The sequence below is a fragment of the Dendrobium catenatum genome, unplaced genomic scaffold (assembly GCF_001605985.2).
Source record: "Dendrobium catenatum unplaced genomic scaffold, ASM160598v2 fragScaff_scaffold_1530, whole genome shotgun sequence".
Classification (NCBI taxonomy): domain Eukaryota; kingdom Viridiplantae; phylum Streptophyta; class Magnoliopsida; order Asparagales; family Orchidaceae; genus Dendrobium; species Dendrobium catenatum.
The window spans coordinates 62,275-83,175 of record NW_021319992.1 but is presented as its reverse complement, the minus strand read 5'-3'; the positions used below and the strand labels follow the sequence as shown (position 1 = coordinate 83,175).

General features: G+C 38.3%; 2 protein-coding genes across 2 annotated transcripts; both read right to left on the bottom strand.

Moving 5' to 3' along the window:
- Nucleotides 1-6,230: 6,230 nt before the first annotated feature.
- Nucleotides 6,231-7,015, bottom strand: LOC110100135. Its single transcript, XM_020827551.2, has one exon. It carries the CDS (start codon nucleotides 6,886-6,888, stop codon nucleotides 6,397-6,399), a length of 492 nt encoding a protein of 163 aa, XP_020683210.1. The 5' UTR covers nucleotides 6,889-7,015; the 3' UTR covers nucleotides 6,231-6,396.
- Nucleotides 7,016-8,322: 1,307 nt separating this feature from the next.
- On the bottom strand, nucleotides 8,323-19,986 carry LOC110100052 (F-box protein SKIP16). The gene is made up of 5 exons (XM_020827442.2): nucleotides 19,734-19,986; nucleotides 11,170-11,940; nucleotides 9,447-9,662; nucleotides 8,844-8,950; nucleotides 8,323-8,633 (listed from the first exon to the last, which is right to left on the bottom strand). Exons 1-5 carry the CDS (start codon nucleotides 19,953-19,955, stop codon nucleotides 8,555-8,557), a joined length of 1,395 nt encoding a protein of 464 aa, XP_020683101.1. The 5' UTR covers nucleotides 19,956-19,986; the 3' UTR covers nucleotides 8,323-8,554.
- Nucleotides 19,987-20,901: the final 915 nt, after the last annotated feature.

The following is a 20,901-nucleotide window of genomic DNA, read 5'->3' as shown; positions in this document are numbered from 1 at the left end:
GGGAGCAATGGCGTCATGCGGTGGTCCGACATACCTCAAGTGGTTGTCCTGGTGCAAACTGTCGGCGGTGGTCGAGGAGACCTAGGAAGCAAGAACGAATTCTCGATATCTCTCTCTTTTCCTTAGCTCCAGGGCCGGTCCCCGCCTCTCAAGAAGAGAGTGTGAGACCTCGTTCCCTCTCATGTTCCTCTCTGACTTGGATTTTCCTCCATGATCGTCCGGGACGATGTAAGATCGTCCAGCCGATCTGTACTGTTCAAAATCATCGGCTGAAAATAGTTCTTGGGAACCGTCCAGGCCGATGATTTTGGTCTGATCTCCGAGACGATTGTGGCGATTGGCCGGGCCGGTCAGCCTAATGATATAAGAAAATCAGCTCGTTTTGAGGAGAGAGAAAATCATTTTTTTTACAAAATATCTGACTTTGAGGAGAGAGAAGAGAAGGGAAAAGAGGAAAGCTTGGTTTCGGAGGCCGCGGAGCACTTATTCGTCCGACGCCGCTGTTGGAGAAAGTGAAGATCTTCGTGGTAAGGACTCCGTGAATCCATATTTCTGTTTCAGAGATTATGCAGTTTTTGACCAGTGAGATTGTTTTGTGTTTTCGGTCAGTCGAATTTTGGACATGATTCGATTTGACACCAACTTTCACCGCACAAACTTTGTATGTTATAGATATGACTATTGTGTACATGATTGCTATTCTACGAAGATTGTTACCGCGTCGAATTGATCTACGCGATTGTAATCGAATAGAAAAACAGACCTTCCAGAACCCACCCGCCCATCCCCCAAAAAATATCAGGACTGATTTGATTTGGTTCTATAGAATAATACGTCTTGTATTGATGTTGTGGATATTCTACCCTTGATAAGTTTGGAGAAAGGGTTGAAATTTGTGCCTTTTTGCGGATTTTGGTAAATTGACAGACTGCCGTTATTCTGCCCGATTTTCTCGTCATGATTTTTTGATTTTCCCGAAATTGATAGAGTTGAATTGATATGCGTATGGGACTGTTGATATGATTGTTCTAGATTTCTTTAATATTGCTTATTGCATCGATTATTGCAATTAGACTATTGATTTGATTGATGATACTGACAAGACAAGTGGGAACCTGTTTGAACGTTGGTTGGAGATATCTAATTGACCTGTACAGGATGGTGGGCGACGGGCTTTCCTTTTAAACCATAGATCTATCGATTATAACATGGGCAGTCATAAGGAGTTTTTATATGGCCGACGGGCGGGCCGACCGGGCAAAAGAGTGACGACTTAGTGTGAATTGAAAGCGAGCGGTAGGATGTGAATATCGGTGAGCGAACGGCAATATGAGACCTCTCCGACAAGCACTATGATCATGACTAGTGATTTGTGCTTGTCGAGTAAGACTTTGTATGAATTGCAATGTTTACTGTATTGATTTTATGATTTCATTGTTTATAGATTTCCTACTTTATCGACTGTGATTGGATTTACTAGATCGTACGTTTCATTTGATTTCACTGATGATTGCTGGTGCCATCGACATTGGAGCATTGATAAAGGAAATGGATGGATATAGATATTGATTGATAGCATGGACATGAATAGCTATAGAAGGTTCATTTGACAGCTGTTGCCTATAGATTCTTTGATTTCTGCTTATGATTCATTGTTACTATACTTATGGATTATTGATCCCTTGCATTATAGATTCACTGTTGTTATTCATTTCTGCACTGTATTGACTTGCTACCATGAGATTCACTGTCCCTCAGATTAGATGAGTTTACTCAGTACTGCTTTCCTCGTCCCCTTGATTCTTCATTTGAATAGATAGATTTGGATTAGGCCGATTTGATTTGATTGATAGCGATTGATTTGAACGGATTGATTGATTTCCTATTAGATGTACGGAATTCTATCGAGATTGACATGGATTTATTGAGTTGATTGTTATCGATATTGTCTGCCGCTGCAGATTGGACTGGTTGTATTGACTATGGACTTCACGTATCGATAGACTTACTTGACCATGACTGATATGGATTTGATTGACTGACATGCATATATGATAGCATAGCCGCTGCTTTGATTCAGTTATAGGTTATTAGGTGACCTGCTGGGCTTTGTAAAGCATCCTGATTATATGTAGTTTGATATTTCAGGTCCGAGCAAGGCAACTGAAGGAGGTTCGATCAGAATGTTCAGACGAATCCTTCTCCTATTGATTTCTGGGGCATCACGAAAAAAACGAGGGAGCTCTTTTATTAGATGTTCTGGAGTGCTATGACCCGTAAATAGGTGAGAGTCAAGTGGCCTCAATGGGGAGTTGCGGTGAACGGCGATGTTGAACCTTGATCATGCACCGTTTTTAGACATTTTGAGACCTTTATTGATGTCGGAAGTTCGGCGATCTTTTTTAGGCTCGTTGGATCGTTCTCTTCGAGACCTCCGCGGCGTGCGAAATTAAGAGTATTAGGCTTGTTATGTTTTGAAACCGTTTGGTAATCCAATTTGTGGGTGTTGAACTTTCCAACAGTGCTTCGGGTCCTTGGATTTGGACCCATTTGGGCTCGAATTAAGTCGAATTTGGTGTCGTTGGGTTCCGTATTTCTTTACGACGCGTCAGTTGCACTTATAAGTTGCTGAATAATCGGAGTTCGGATGGTGCTTTGATTATTTAAAAAAAGTTATTAAATTAATTAAATATAAAATTTTAAAATAATTAAATTAAATATAAATTTTATTAAATGTAATTACATTAATTTAAGTTATAAATTTAAAGAAATATTTATTAAAATTCTTACGTAATTAAATTAAACTAAGTTAAAAAATAAAGTTATTTAATATATAAATTAATAACTTATTAGTTTATATGTTTAATTAGGAATAATAATAAAAATGATGAAAACATATAAATTCATTATTTTATAATTAAAATAATATATATAATTTGTAGATGAGAGTGCAGCCGCATAAAATATTATTCTCTCTCTAACTTTTTTCTCTTCTCTCTCTTATCCCTTTCTATCACCACTCCACATTCTCTCTCTCCACATAACACTCATTTTCTCTCTCTAATCAAATACGCCAAGGCAATTGCTTAGTAGCTTCTTCTTCTAAATTTTTTAAAACCTGCTTCTTTCACTAAATGTGATAGTTAAAGTGCTCCTTAAAATTTAACCTTTGGATTATCAAACGGTTTTTCCAAATATAACATACTTATAGTCGAATTCAAGCGGTTTGACGAGACGAAACCAATGAGCCCAAGATCCCTAAATTCCGACATCATTAAGACATCATAAATCAAACGAATTATGATCAAGGGAATTCAACATCCGGCCGTCCATACCAACCACTTCCATTACCCTTGACTCTCACCTATTTAACGGGTCCTGGTCACTTCCAGAAATCTATAAATCAGATCATTTCTCTTGAAAGCGGATCCAAGCAAGAAGAAAATAAGAAGAGAAGAGAAAGAGAGAATGAAGAAGCTCCTCTCGACCCCAGAGTTCGCCGGTTACCATCAGTGGAGACCCTCACCTACGCACCTGAGGCCCTCAACCCTTCGTTCGGATACACACCATCTGAGGCACGCTCGCAACAATAATATAACCATTTGTATAAAAAATCTTGTATTCCTGTGTGTGAGTTGGAAATCCGTGCAACGCTAAGACGTAAAATTATAACTTTATCGCCGCGTCATACTCTAAGCCACAACAATAATCATAGACTTCAGTATAAAAATTATGTAAATAAGCTCCATCCCTAGCACACAATTTATAGATTGAGATTGGAATTGGCCGCAATGCATTACCCCTTCGTCGGACCACCACTTGAGGCCCTCACCTCCGTCGGACCACCATCTGACGCCGTTGCTCCGCCGGACCACCGCCTAACGCCGTTGCTCTGCCGGACCACCACTTAAGGCCCTCACCTTTGCCAGACCACCACATGAGGCCCGAATTTCGCCGGACCACCACTTGAGGCCCTCACCTCCGCCGGACCACCGCCTGACGCTGGGAGGCGGGTGCAGGCTACTGTAGCTGCTGCTGAGAGAGAATATTGTCAGTAAAACAGCAAGGAAAAATGAGAGGAAGGAAAAGAGAGAAAGAAATGAAAGATTTAGAAAAAGAAAAAAAAAAGGGTTGAATGAGAAAAAATGCACATGGGATGAATTTTTATGATTTTCATATAGCCGGTTTTATTTTATTAGAATGAAAGTTAAATATTGATGTTTTAAGTTGTTTATAAGTTGAAAAGAAGCATGGGTGTATTAGGAGAGAAAATTTGTTCGACCATTTTAGAGAACGAGATGACGACTATTGTAAAGAATGAGATGAGATATCCAATCTCTAGTATAAAAAATGAGAGCATTTATATAATTATGACAACATTTTTATATAATTGTCGTAACAATTATTTTCATATTGAGCAATGAGCATATAGATTTTTTACTGTTACACTTGATTTCAACATTTGCTAGTTGAGTTTACTGAATGTACATATATTTACTAGATATATAGTATATATAATATAAAATTATAAAGCTTAACGAAAAAGGTAAATAAGCAAATTTATATTACGAAGGATAGGTTCGCACAAATAAAAGTGAAAGATCTGACGAGAAAATCTATTGGGACCATACGGAGGTACCCAACTCTCTCACTTTTAAAAGTTAAAAATTTGGATCAAATCTTGAATGAGAGATGAAGATATGCAAAAGCCTATAGTCATCACGACTATCCTAAAGTATTGAAAATAATCAGAACAAAAAATATGAAAAAAATTAAAGACTACATATTGTGATCAATATGGTTATGCATTAAATTCTCATACAGCTTATGATTTGTATTAAATTCAAATATTATTTATAATTGATTGAAAGTTATATGTTTATTATTTCTTGTATTATAATCATCCATTTTATTAAACTTTAGCTTATTAATAGTAATTGTACTACAGGAAAAACGGGAAAGAACATGTAGGGCTTTAGGCAGGAGGATTCAAGCATTTTGTATACATACATTTTTGTTGTGTATAGAAGACAGCCTACAATGCTGCATAATCAAACTTTTTGGCATGTAAATTTCATTTGATAAGTTTAACCAGCTCTGTATTTTATTTGATAAGTTTTGAATATGCTTTCAAATATGAAATATGTAAATAAAGATTGAAACTGAAATCTACATCGTGTTAGTATAGTCTGAATAAATCATTTCATACTCATCCAATTTTAATAGAAATAATTCAGAATGGATGTTTTTAAAAGATATATCTATTCAGATTTTACTTTGTTAAAATAGGGTGTACAACGGGTCTACTATTGGCCTAATTCTATCACGCCTTTGTAGTGATGGCCGAACTTTCATTAGTGAGATTATTGCAATTCAGCTTTACATGCAAAATTCACCAGTTAGAGCATCTCCAACCGAACGTCAAACGTGCGTATGACGTCGTTTAGTCACTCCAGCCGAACGCCAAATCTTCCGCCATTTACTTGCAGATGAACAGTGCGACGTCAATATTGACGTTGCACTGTTCACTCAAGCTATTTTGCTCTCTCAATCGGATTTGGCGAAAAAACACGATAAAAGGGAGAAGGATCGTTACCTTCGCAGAAGCATCTAAAATGGAATTCGATTGGAGTAGAATCACGGCATTTTGGTATTTTGCTTTATTTTGCCGTGAAAAATCGCATTATCAGTTGGAGATGCCCTTACGAAATTGACCACATCAAATTCATCCCTAATTTTTCTTGAATTCAACCCTCTTTATACCGAGCAATTATTCTGTGCGGGCACCGGCCATAGCTAATATCCGGAGTCCAACGAAAATGTGACACATCACCTGGTACCGAGGAGTAGTACGAGCCACATTACTCGGTATTGAGTGACTTGACGTATTTTCATTGGACTGTGGATGTCATTCGACCTCCAGACACAACAATTTTTCCTTTATACCTCGCGATTCTCAGTACTGACACCATAAAATTCTTCGGTATAGGCACTTCCAGTCCCGGTTTCCTAGCGATGTGTTTGCCGAAGTCTGCCATGGCTCTCATACCAATAGGACGTAGTAACCCAGGAACAAACGAAAATAGAGAAGGAGAAGCCGAATATTTCGATTTGATTATCCACATTCAACAATTTAGCGGACTGTTAAACAGAACAGAACATCATAATTAACATATATAATTACACTAACAAGGCTCCAGATTTCTGCGCCGTTCGCAGATCAGGTGGGCTTCACCGCATAAATTATACAATGAGAATAACTAACCTTGCAGATCCATTACAAACAACTTTGCAATTCTTGAACATGGATATAATTATCCTGAGTAATTTCATGGGTAAAAAGCTCCACAAACAAATTCATGAAGATCCATTACCCAATAGCAACCATCCAAATCCTCACCCCAAGCTGAAGTAAACAGCAGCAGCAATCCCCACTGAATAAATCCCCATCACCTTCATCACAATCCCCACCCCTGTCCTGCTCACTATCCCCGCCCCTGCAATCCCCACCATCCCAATCTCAATCCCACGCGCCACCGCTCCGCCGGCACCGGCGATGACGGCGTCACGGAAGAGCTCGGTCGCGAAGGCCTTGAACTCCGGCAGCAACAGTTCGTCCGCGGAGGAACCAGTTATTACGCTGCGAAACGCTGCGTCGACCTTTTCGCGCGGCGGCGGCGATTGGACCCAGCGTCGGATGAAGGGAAGGGAGCGGGAGAGCGTCTCGTGGAGGCGGGCGGCGGCGCCGGCGAGCTGGTAGGGTTTAACACCCGCGAAGGCGTGCTGGGACTCGGCGAGGCAGTCGTTGTAGACGAGTTCGCATGCCTCGGTGAAGTTTGGGGAAGAGATTAGGGTTTTTTCCACCTTCTTCGATACAGTTATCCCCATTTCTATCTATATTATTTTGAGAAGAGAATCGCGATTCTGTTGTGGTATATCTGATTTTGTTGTTAAATACAGGGGTGTCAATTCGGTCAACGGGTCGGATACGGGTTGAATCTAGAATTGATCCGGCACTATTCGGGTCAATCAGAATCTGACCCGCAGGTTTCCGGACCCGAACACAACCCGATTTGGGTCCGGGTCAACCCGACCCGACACGAATGACCCGAAATTGACTCAAAATTGCTAGTTTTTAGGTCAAAATGGGATCAATCTTTCGATTTTTGGGTAAAAAACGGGTCAATCTTTTCAGGTAGTGTTTCAGTTCGTGTCAAAAATTGACACTTCTAGTTAAATAGGCCTAGCATCTCTAATAATATAATGAAGCACTTATAAAATGAACTATGAATTTCTGTTGGATTGTAAGGGCTTCTTTAGGAGTTAGGACAACTGTCCTGAAGGAGTCTTCCTTTTTTATTTATTACAGATATTATCTTGATGGGGGCATTAATCTCAAGGCAAAATCAAGTTGGAAAATTTTGAAATTAAAATTGGGATCATTCGAACACCAATTTCAGAAAACTTACAGTCGAACTGAACGTCTAAAAAATACGAACCCAACGACACCAAATTCGACTCAATCCGAGCTCAAATAAGTCCAAATCAAAGATCCGAAGCACATTTGAAAAGTTCAAACCATAATTTGGATTACCAAACCGTTTTCAAACATGACATGTTTATATTCGAATCGAGCAGCTCAACAAGACGAATGCAACAAGCCCAAAATCACTAAATTCTGATAACACTGAAACATTCAAAATGTCAAGCAAACGGTCCATTATCAAGAGAATCAACATCATCTACAATATAGTATAAACATAACTTCCAAACATTATCTCACACTATGCACTAACTTCATCTTTTCAAATTCATCCTTTTATTGAAATTTTCCTAAAGTTAATGGATTCTCAAACAATGCTCAATAAACCCCAAATGCTAATTTTGCTCCCACCAATGTTAAACTCTCATTCCCATCATCATCGGCCATCATTTGTAACAATTGATAAATCAAAGCCTTAAAGAATATCAGTTTAGGAAATGACCATGAGATCAGATCATTAACTTCAAACTATCTTACAACTTTCTCCTTTACATTCTCTATATATGTATGATTATTGTGGACATTTACATACATAACAAATAACTCAAATGAGTACATTTTATTAAAGACAATGATAGCAAAATAATGCAAATCATAACATATTAAAACAATGATCGAACATTATTCAAACATTATTCGAACCCTGCTCGAATCTTATCCCAACCATGATTGAACATTATTGTTGGAGATGGGACAGAACGGATTGAGCAGCTTCTTATTCTAAAATTTGTACAACTGCTCTCACAAAGCTGTTCAATTCTATTTCTACAGTGAAGATATTTTTGTCCAAAATAAACTATTAAACATATTTCTTCAACACCATAAAAAGAACATGCATGTCCACATAAAAGGTAATATAAACTTGGAGCATACCAACACTATTTACAAAACTTATGTGATAATCTTGAGTTTCTTATAGTGCATAAATACAAAGCAATAAGTATAGCGTATGAGTGTCCGTTAATTTAGTTGATAAAGATCTCGACCTCTCAGAATTTTCTAGAAGTCAGGTTAGAAAATATATTCAGGGACTTCAAGGGTGAACGGTGCCACTTTGACCTTAAAAGATGGCCCTTCCGGATGAGCCAAACTACACCATAAAAAGAACAAGATAATAATGAGAAAGAACATATCACGGCTTTGTTTGGGACGGCTTTTTTATTGCTTCTTAAAATAATCTTCTAGTTTAAAAATTAATTTTTTTATATTAAAAAGCTGCTTTAAGAAGCAATAAAAAAGCTGCCCCAAACGAGAGAGAGAGAGAGAGAGGGCTATGGGCTTCTTTTGAATGTAGATGTACCTTCCAGGAACAAATGTGAAAGAACCTTCAATAGACCCAAAAGCATCAGGCAGATGAGTGCAGCTTTCATACACAAACTCGTTCTGATTTGGCATCAGGTGAGGGTACTGCAGCCATAAGAATAACATAAAGATTAATAGTAACACACACAAATGCTTAAATATAATAAAAAAATGTTACTAAGTTAGTCGTGGTATAATTTGCATCACAATGAAGTTAATTTTATTAAACGTATCATTCATTTCTAGAGTTATATCCTATTCCTCAATACAACTATTGGATGATCAATAGTTGTACTATATTAGTAAAAGCTTTGTAGTTTGGTTATAAGTCTTTTACATTCAGGCTTCGTTTGGGACGGTTTTCTTACTGCTTTTTAAAACAAATTTTTAGTACAAACATTTAAATTTTTGTACTAGAAACCTGCTTTAAGAAGCAGTAAGAAAGCCGACTCAAACAAAACCTCAGTTGTATTTAATGATAATACATGACAAGTGTAAAAGAATTAATCAGTGAAAGAATTTTTTTCGAATATAAAAGATGAGTAGATGTTAAGAGAGTTGTAAAAATAAGAGAGAGAAAGATGGCTATGTTGAGACTTACCAAGCCTATCACGGCTTCTCCAGACACTTCATCTATGATATCGTCCTTGGATCTAATGATCCAATGTCGAGAAGAAAGTTGGCAAGAAGAATAGTATACGCCATTCAAAATGCATCCGTCTGGAATTAGTGACATGCGGATTGAGTAGGAAAAATAGTACTGCTTCTCTCCATCAATAGAAGAAAGTTCAGGCACAAAAATTGCAGAAGCACGTACCTAGGTTGTCATGATTAAAGTCTGGGTAAGTTAAATTTGATCTTTGACAAACAAGTGGTAATATCATCACAATGGGAGATTAAATTGAACAAAAGTGAAGAGACAAAAAAAGACAAAGTAAGTAATATTATACATTATGAACAAATAGGGTAATGTTCATCCTAATAAATAAGGAAAAGTCCAAAATTATCCCCACTGTCTATTTGTGTCTGGCCAATTTAATCCTTATCATCTATCTCCATTTGAGTCTTTCAATTCTATAAAATTGATCCAAATTGGTCCCTCATTTAAAAGATAATAGAAAATGTGATAAAAGTTGATGACTAAAGTTAACTTTAAAGGTATTTAGATTTTACAAGTATTAGTGAACTTTCTTTTTCTTATATCACACTATTCCTCACCTAATTGTGTTGCAGATGAGTAAAACAATTGGACCTGGAGAAGGAGCTTGGGTTTGAGGTTAAATTTGTGGATTCAATTTTTTTAAAATATTATTTATGTCAAACTTGCTTCCATTGGATTCATATATTTTGTTGCAAAATAACGAGTTTTTAGAAAGATGAAATATGTTAGAGTTAACTGTTTCATTGCAAAATGTAGATGTTTTTGTTGATTTAATATTTTTTTTATTGATATCATTGACATTTTTTTCCAATTACACTAAATTTCTAAAAAAAAAAGTCTATCTGGAAAAAATTTTGGTCTAATGAAATTACTCTCTAATCCATCTTGATCAATTAGATAATATGCCAACTTTAGTGATGTGCACATTGACATACTATAGGCACCGGCTACTGTTGTTTGACAGGACATTCTACAGAATTTGACCATGTCAGCCACATCTACTTTACAAACGATCAAGATAATTTTAAAAAATTCCGAACAATTTTCAAGTTCCTGAAGCAATCAACATATAAGATCTTTAATCATCGCTGTACAACCCAGGAGCATCAGTAATTTGCATAGAAAGGTATGGATATATTTTTTAAGTATGAAGATTACATTACATGCTTAGTTTGTAATAAGCATAAACCTACCCAAGAGTGTTTTTTCTCTTGTGACCAGTTGCTTCCTAATTTCCTAATGAAGAAAAGGAAGCCACAAGTCCTAATTAATCTCCAAGAACAAGATAGCATATGAATTATTTCTTTTGTTATTGAAATTCTACATAATCGAAGATGGTAAGTTTGATCAAATCAGAATAATATATAAATTGCATGGATCCCATTTACCAATAGGACTGAATGTTTCAATGTAATCAGGTAACAAAAACAAAATGCTGGCATTGAAAATTCAATGTATTAGCATGACTTTCCATATGCACTAGTATCATTTCAAATAAGTAACCAACATACCGTAGTTTGAGGCTTCGTTTGAGATAGCTTTTTTGCTTCTTCTTAAAGCAGCTTTTAAGTACAAAAATTTTAACTTTTGTACTAAAAAGCTGTTTTAAGAAGCAATAAAAAAACCGTCTCAAACGAAGCCTGAGTCTTAGAGATTCCATTACCTTAACACCATTAGTAACAGCAGTTGAATAGGTAGGAGGAGCATTTGGATATAAGTTGATTGTTTCTGGTCTTCTTACAGGAGGAGTTTGAGGAGCTGCTTCAGGATATAAAGAGATTGTTCGAGCTTTTCCTAACATTCGAGTTAGAATTATACCACTATTAAGACGTCGGCTATGCTCTTCCAACCACAACATCAATGCCCCCTGCGGTAAACCATCTGCATCACCAGGCCTTGGCATAACTAGTGTTGAAGGTACACAAGGCATCATTTCACCTGAACTTAACAGATCTTTAGTCCCAACATAGAGTTGACCACTGCCACAATTGAGAAAGAAGAGCTTGTCCCTGTAGTTGGATATTGCCACTACAATATTCTTGCTTTTAAAACCCATCATCCGTCCAAATTCCTTGGTTTCCATGACAATTTGGGACAAAGGCAATAAGTGCAAATTAACCAAGTGATCGTAGAATTTATAACCCCCTATAATACCTAAAGGAGCTAAGCGCCTGTACTGTGAATTATCCAAAGCCACCGTGTCCTGACCATCACAGAAACGGTACAAAATCCTTGTCAGGAGGGGAAACTTCACCCCTAGCTTTTCTTCAGCCTTTTTTATCTCAGCTTCAGTAGCGCCCCTCCTCAAAGTATCGTTAGCTTCTGGAAAATTAATAGCCATCCAGCTTCTAATGGAACTCCAACATTGTTTAGCCCTCTTTACAAGAGGTAGTGGATAAATTAAAAAGGATTTCAACCATTTCTCATAAGCAGCCTGTAGCTTTAATGACATTAGATATGTGACAGAAGATGCATTACCCAGTATTATTCTTAGAAAAAAATAATTTCAATGAAAAGAAACGCATCAGGAAGTTAAAATAAATCAAATAAAATTAGAACAAGAAAAATAAACAAGGAAAATTCTGATATTCTGATGCGAAGTGCATGAGAAAGAAGACCACTTGATCTGCACTTTGTCAGCATGAAAAGGTGCAAGCAAAGGTGAAGTTGACCTACACAGCATCTTTCACATGCTACTGATTTTGGAAACTCTAATAATGCCATTGTCAACAATTTTTGCCTTAAACCGCATGAGAAACTTTAAGGGTTGATACTAGGAATGGCGTATTATAACTCTTATTTTCAAAACTGACAAAATGAATTCAAATTTGAATGTTTGCATTGTTAGGGTGCTCCCCATTAGCTATGTGCCACAACCTAGTCTGATCTTGATGAGAAATAGATGAGGGTTAGCTAGGAATGACAACCGCCAAATTACAAACTTAATGCAGTAGTGAAAGGCAAGGGCTGGTCATGCAATAAAAGAAGATTATTTCTATAATATTATAGCATTTCCCTCTTTTATTCTTTCTCTTTTCTCTCTCCCCCGCCCACAGACTCTCTGTCCTACCAATTTACTTCACATGAGATTCTTTGTTCCCAATTTTGAGAAAAATGTCTTTCAGATTGCTCCATCCCCTCTAACCCGCATGCATACCAGGATTCCACAAGGGTTTCTCTCTCCCACTTGTTGCATAACACAATTTCAAGGTGGAAGAAAAATAAATCGAAGTCTCGTCATTGAATTGGCATTAAATCAATTCTATTATCCTTTAAACTCTTATCTATAATGACACCTACACCATTTCTAGTACGACTCCTACCCGAATACCAAAGTTATATAAATTTTATAAATTTTTTAACATCACCCTCCCACACCACCATGACATTTGTAGAAACAAGAAAATTGATGCGTAGAATGCATAGATTATTATTGCCTAAGAGATACATCACAAACATAAAACTTATCCTATGAAGCTACCAAAATCTTCTTATTTACTTTTAAGTTGACAATTATAAATTTATTAACATAATTTACCAAGCTCGTAAGCAAGATTATTATAACTAAGAACACAAGAGTTATTGCTCCAACAATTAATGATGATAATGAGTAATTAAGCCTCTTGTTGAGCCTAATCATAAGGTTGTGGCTTAGCAGATTCTTGAGCCTAAATTTGAGATGAAGAATATATTGCTCCATAAATTTTGATATATATTTTTAGATTCTTCTCCATATATATAATTTATTGTTCAAATTTCAACAGTATTGACTTCTTGTTAAAAACAAAAATTGTGTTATGTTAAACACTTTGAAATCTTCCATAGTACCATATGGAAAAAGATATATGACGCATAAAGACTCACACTTCTAAAGTCTTCATATTCTACTTCTTAAGTTTGGACTACATATGCTAATATGAGATATACAAGAACTAATTCCATCACCTCCTTCACCATGGAAAATAGACTTCCATAAGAAGACTTACACTAAGGACTAGTTATGTGTGTGTGTGTGTGTGTGTGTAAAGACAGAATAAAAAAGAGTAGCTAAGACAAGATAAAAGATTTAGATACTTGTGATCAAGTTAAATCCATTAAAAGTGCAGGAAATATGATTTTAACTAAAGATGAAGACATTAAGGAAAGCTGAAAACATTATTCTTATATGAGGTTTTAAAGAAAATTATTTAGAAATAGAAAATAAAATAAAATAATGAGTTATATCATAAATTGATCTAAAAAGTAAAGTGGAGTTAGCACTAAATATGTGAACCAAACATCTTAAGAGTCTAGAGTACTTGATAAGACTAAATGATGTAAGGGATAAAATGAAAAAAAAATCAAAATTGGAATTCATAATTTTGATGCGAATTAAAACACACTTGTTTTCTTTTTATATAAATAAAAAAAATAAGAGAATTCTATGTTAAATGATAATTTAATGATCCCTTAAATCAAAGAAATTCAGTGAAAATTTGAAAAACATTAAAAAAATCAAATCTCAATCAAGAATTAAGCCATAATTATAAACCAATTGCATTATTTATAACTTGAATCAATCACATTTGCAAAACCAAGACCAAATTATGAAGGCAAAAGATAGCAAGCTAAGAGATGCCAAACATAAAAATAACAAAACACACATCAATAAAAAAAATCACTGCCTCAAGAATTTGTTGTTCGCTCTTCATCGCACTAGAAGAAATTAAAATATAACTAAGCACACAATATTAAGAACTACTGAAATTTTATGATAAGTGAAAATACCTCTCATTTAGTTGCGCTTTCATTTCAACCTATATAATTATAGATTCTCTTCTCAAACTATCCCTTCATTTCTCCATACACATTTAGTACATTTTAGCTTTCAGTTTTATAAATATCACATGATGCTCATCCAATTGTTTATCATTCAAGAGAAATATTCATGTCTAATACCCAATTAAAAATTTTAGGATTTATTTTTCCAACAAAATTAGATATTCCAATTTTTTCATTTGATTTATGTCATCATCTACAACAAAATTTTCACATCTATGACTATTATAAACTTCATTCACACTTTTTAACACGTATCTTGACTATTCCTCCCATGATAATTTTCATGACTTCAAGTCATGTTAAACATTAAGGTGAAAGGATTCATCATTATGATTAATTATAATTACAAGTTTATGTGCATGAATTCATTGGTTTCAAAATTTTCAATTCACAACTTAAATTGGCTGATCTTTCACACATTTGATTTTGCTTATTTAATAATTCAACCAGTTAATTGGCAAAAATAGTCAAAATTTCATCCATTTTATGACCTAAACTTCACATCGATATAAGAAAATAACTTCCCACAAAAATTGAGTCATTCTTATACCGACACAATAAAATCGATGTCCAACCATGAAAACAAGATTAAAAAATACTTGAAATTTCATTAAGCAAAAAAGTTCTCCTTGCAGCCTCAATTTTTTATATTTACAAACATTAGAAATCCTTCGAATTCTCAAGCTACCAGGCGAAGGAGTAAGCAGAGACCCGGGGACATCCAGCTCAGAGTCACCAGCAGCCACCCTTCGAGGAGTCGGAGCCGGTGTCATCTGGTATCAGAGCTGGCAAGATGCCGCCACGGAGGAACCGCCAGCGCCCGGTGCGGGATATGGTGGTTGAAGATTTGCAAAGGGAAGTTCAGAGGCTGCAACAAGAACTTGCAAGAAGGGACCAGCAAGAGGCCGGAAGTCGACTGGAAGAAGAAGAGGTTAATCCTTTCCATCAAGAAACTTCAAGCGATGATGAAGTTCGTCCAAGAAGGCCACGGCAAGACCGTCCCCCAGATCGAGCTGACAGTGGAATTAAAATTGATCTACCCGAATTTGAAGGACGAATGGACCCTGATGAATTCTTGGATTGGTTGCATACGGTCGAGCGAGTTCTTGAGTTCAAAGAAATTCCGGCAGACCGGATTGTTAAGATTGTAGCCATTAAACTGAAGAAAGGAGCTTCTCTTTGGTGGGAGAATTTAAAACGCAACCAAGCAAGGGAAGGGCGAAGCAAGATTACCAGCTGGGAGAAAATGAAGGAGTTGCAACGTAAGTACATCACCGACTATCATCGCCGGAATTTATTTTTGAGGCTTCACTGCCTTCAACAGCACCACCGGTCGGTCGAAGAATATGTAGCTGAATTTGAACAGCTATCGCTGAAATGCGATCTCAACGAACCCGTGGAGAACACCATCGCCCGGTTCTTGGAAGGTCTTCAACCTGCAATCGCCCACATAGTTCAATTGCAGCCTCATTGGACTCTTCAGGATGCTATTAATCTAGCTCTCCAAGTAGAACGACAACAGAGCTCTTCTAAGGGAACCGCAAACAGATTCAAAGAACTGGCAGGAGAAAAGATTACTCAGTCATTCAAAAGTGGAACGTCCGGATCGCAAGAAAGACCGCAAGAGAAATCTCCGGGTAGGACCTGGACCTCTCCAACCATGGGCAGTAGCACTCCAGCGCGAAAATGCTTCAAGTGTCAGGGATTTGGCCACATTGCCTCCAACTTCCCCACGAGAAGAATCGTCACTATCCTAGAAGATGATACCGACCCCAGCGAGGAGCTCCCAACAGGAAATACCGTGGAATCAAAAACCGCGAGTAGTCCCACTATTATTGAGGCTGATGATGGAAACCTGTTAGTCCTTAGAAAATTGTTGATGAGCAATCAGAAAGAAGAGCAGGAGCAACGCCACAGTTTGTTTCGTACTAGATGTACCGTCCAAGATTGAGTCTGTCAAGTTATTGTTGACAGCGGCAGTTGCGAGAATATAGCCTCGTGCACTATGGTGGAAAAATTGCAGATTTCGACCGAGAAGCATCCCCAACCTTATGCATTATCCTGGATTCAGAAAGGCAACACCATTGAGGTAACAAAACGATGCCTTGTTCAGTTTTCTATTGGCAGGTTCAAGGATCAAGTATGGTGCGATGTATTGCCCATGGACGCCTGTCATCTACTTCTGGGACGACCGTGGCAGTTCGACCGAAAGACAGTACATGATGGGGAGGCCAACACTTATACGTTGATGCAAGGCCACGAAACCATTGTGCTCCTACCTTTTAAACATCTACTTGAAGCTATGCATGAACAGCTGTTGGTAACTCAAACTGAATGCAATCAAGCCATCCAACAGGCGAAAGGAGGATACCTCGTACTGATCAAAGAAGCTGAGAAGAGCATTAATCCTGTCCCGAAAGAGCTCCAACCGTTACTTGACAAATACCGGGAGGTCTGGGTAGAAGAACTACCGACTGGACTACCTCCCCTGCGTGAAATTCAGCACGCCATCGATCTCCAACCTGGAGTCACCTTACCAAACCGCCCACCTTACAGGCTACGACCAAACGAGCATCAAGAGTTACAGCGGCAAGTGGAAGAATTGCTGGCCAAAGGATATATACGGCCCAGTGTAAGTCCTTGTGCAGTACCAGCTTTGCTCGTGCCAAAGAAGGATGGATCCTTCCGGATGTGCGTTGACAGTCGCGCAATCAACAAGATCACGGTGCGCTACCGATTTCCTATTCCCCGCATCGACGATCTATTTGACCAGCTACAAGGAGCCACCATTTTCTCCAAACTTGACTTAAGGAGCGGGTATCATCAGATCCGCGTCCGGGAAGGAGATGAATGGAAAATTGCCTTCAAAGTGCGCGATGGGCTAAATGAATGGCTGGTCATGTCATTTGGGTTGTCGAACGCGCCCAGCACCTTTATGCGCCTCATGAATCAAATCTTTCAACCCCTGCTAAGCAAGTTTGTAATCGTCTATTTCGACGACATCTTAGTCTATAGTCCCGACTTGAATACACATTTTCGGCATCTGGAGCAGGTGTTGCAAATCTTGGAAGAACAAAAACTGTATTGCCACCCAAAGAAATGCCAGTTTTTGGATCGCCGGATTCGGTTCTTGGGATTCATTCTCTCCGCCACTGGCATTGAAGTAGATCCAGACAAGATCACCACCATTCTCACATGGCCTGTCCCCAGTTCATTCACTGATGTGCGCAGGTTTCACGGGCTGACATCGTTTTATCGCCGGTTCATAGCTAACTTTAGCTCCATTGCAGCTCCTCTCACCGAATTATTGATGTCTAGCGTCTTTAATTGGACAACTGCGGCACAGGAAAGTTTCAACGAGTTAAAACAGAAAATGACTTCTACTCCTGTCTTACGCCTGCCCGATTTCAACAAACTATTTCAAGTGGAGTGTGATGCCTCCAACCTGGGCATAGGAGCGGTCCTCAGTCAAGAAGGTCAGCCCATCGCATACTTCAGTGAGAAATTTAACGAGGTCCGGCAACGATATTCGACGTACGATAAAGAGTTCTATGCCATCGTGAGAGCCTTGCACCACTGGAGCCACTACTTACTGTGCAAAGAGTTCGTGCTGTTCACAGATCACGCCGCCTTGAAATTTTTAGAATGCTAGAAGAAACTAAGAGGGCGACATGCCACGTGGTCAGAATTCTTGGCGGCATTTCAATTCCTGCTCAAGTACAAGGCTGGGAAGGATAACCAGGTGGCCGATGCTCTTAGTCGGCGTTACACTTTACTGCAAACAGTTCAGTCGAAACTAGTTGGCTTTGAAGCCATCAAAGATCTGTATCCCACCGACCCGGACTTTGGAAAGATTTGGGAGCGTTGCCAGCACGCCCCGTATCAATTATTCTTTATCAAGGATGGTTATCTTTTCAGGCATAACAGTATATGCCTTCCTATTTGTTCCCTTAGGCTGTTCGTGATCTCCGAGTGTCACGATGGAGGATTGTCAGGCCACTTTGGTCGTGACAAAACGCTGATACTCACAGCCGAAAGATTCTATTGGCCATCCATCAAGAAGGACGTGGGCCGATATACTCGAAGCTGTCAAACCTGTAAGAGAGCGAAAACATCGCTCACCAATGTCGGACTATACTCTCCCTTACCTATTTCTCTTCGACCATGGGATGATGTTAGCATGGATTTCGTCGTCGGACTTCCACGGACCCAGCGAAATAGGGACTCAGTGATGGTCGTCGTCGACAGATTCTTGAAGATGGCTCATTTCGTCGCCTGCAGCAAAACATTGGATGCCACCCACATTGGTGACCTCTACTTCAAAGAAATAGTACGTCTTCACGGCATTCCGAGAACCATTGTTTCCGACCGAGACGTCAAATTCCTCAGTCACTTTTGGCGAACACTATGGGGGAAGCTAGGCACTAAACTCCAGTTCAGCTCCGCCGCCCACCCGCAAATGGATGGACAGATTGAAACTGTTAACCGCAGTTTAGGGAATCTACTGCGTTGTTTTGTAGGCCGGAACTTGAAGCAATGGGATCTCATTCTCCCTCAAATTGAGTTCGCATTCAATCGATCCCCCAACCAGTCGACGGGACACAGTCCGTTTGAAATTGTTTATGGTAATAATCCACTGACTCCTTTAGATCTATTACCGGCATTGTCGAATTCCTCTTACAGCCAGGAAGGAGAGCAGCGCAGTGAAGAGATTAAACTACTACACCAACAAGTACAAACTCGGATCGCCCAACAGAATGCCAAATACCAGAAACAAGCCAATAAGCACAGGCCATAGTTGTCAATGGCGCAAAATAGCGCGCGCCATGGTCTCAACTTTTGAGATTTATCTCAAGAGTTGCAGTTGATCTCGTCTTTCGGATACAAGATGTGACATTTATCTTGCTTGAAGGATGGAGTATTTAATCACATTTATTTAAACAATCAACAACAATGGTAATCAACCATCCCCCTTCATTAGGATTAACTCTATTGTGTAGATGTCCTTAAATTAGCTTCATCCATACCAAACAGAAAGCATATATAAACATTATGCATAACAACTATGAATTGGCATAAATTCTATTAATCATTTAAAACTACCAATCTATAGTAGACATAATTAAACTTCAACAGAGCACCCCTTCAGGAATTAGCTGTAAATTGTGGAAGTATTAAGCATTTTCTTCTCAAGCCACTCAAAGACAAACAATGCTGATCTTTGCTAGAAGAACGCAATATGCAGTGGTTGAAAAATAGATAGGATGGGTGGCTCTGCTCACCCTATATTAGAGAAAATCCCTATTTACCTATGCGAGTTTTTAACTTAAAATTCTTTCGCGACAATTTACCACCAAATTGGGAAAAGATGGAGATAGAAACCGAAATGGAGAGGGATATATGGACCTTGAAAGAAGGACAAGGGTTTCCTTGGGGGTCCTCGCGTGATGAGAGACCGAAGTCGGAGTCACAGAAATTGAGCCAAAGATTCTCTTCTGAGGCGGCTACCCGGAGCCTGGAGCTGACGCAGGCAACCGCGCTCGCATCTCGAGGCCCCAGTTTCAACAAGATCGTCTCCAGTATCAGTCCCCCGAGGCTCTCCAGCCCCATCACCGACACCGCTTCCATGGAGTTCGACAGTTCGATCGGAAGCCCTCCGTCGTCCCTCCTAAAATAGGAGAAGTGGGTCGGTGGAGAATCTCCGCGGTTCCAATGACGCCACGTGTGTTCTATAGAATATTCGGTGATGGAGGGGATGCCATCCTATGAAAACCCAAATTATTAGGTGCGGAATGTGCACCGTCCCCACAAGTATTGAATACCTAGCAGTACCCAGCGGTACCGAGTGGTACCTAGCTAGGTACACAATGCTTATGCGGACGGTTCTCCCCGTCCCCACACCGCACCTAATAATCTCTCGCATGGGTAGCCATCCAAGCAAATTTACGTTAAGATGAATGACTATATAGTCTATATTTGCATTATTATGTAGGATGAAAAACTTGTTGTTAGATGTTATAGATCATGCAATATCACATCTAATTTATCAAATTATTATAAGATTTTAAAGCTTCATTTTAGATAGTTTTTTTATAAAAATATTATACATAAAATAATTTTTTAGAAATGTTGTAGATATCAATTTCTTATTATAATTTTTTAAAAAATATTGAAAAAATAATGATCAAATAAAAATTATGCTCGCGGTCTGAAATAAAAAAACAGTAAGAAAACTATCTCAAACGAAACCTAAATGGGATTTGGTCTGAACCAACCTAAATCTTCATGTTGCACAAAGTCAAATTTCATTAAGTCACCCAAGAGTTGGCTCTTATTCATCCTATAATACTAAGCTATCGAACTTACTCAAGAGACTCTAAAATTATCGAGGTACTTATTCACAATGGATGTTCACCCAAAAGATTTGGCCACTCAACCAGAGAATTATCCAATTATTAGATGTTTTTCATATGATAGTCTACAACTTATTTGAAGTTTTCGACTAGCAGCCGACTCTAAGTTCGACTATGGCTAACTACACTAGTTCAATTATACGTACATTCTATATAGTTAC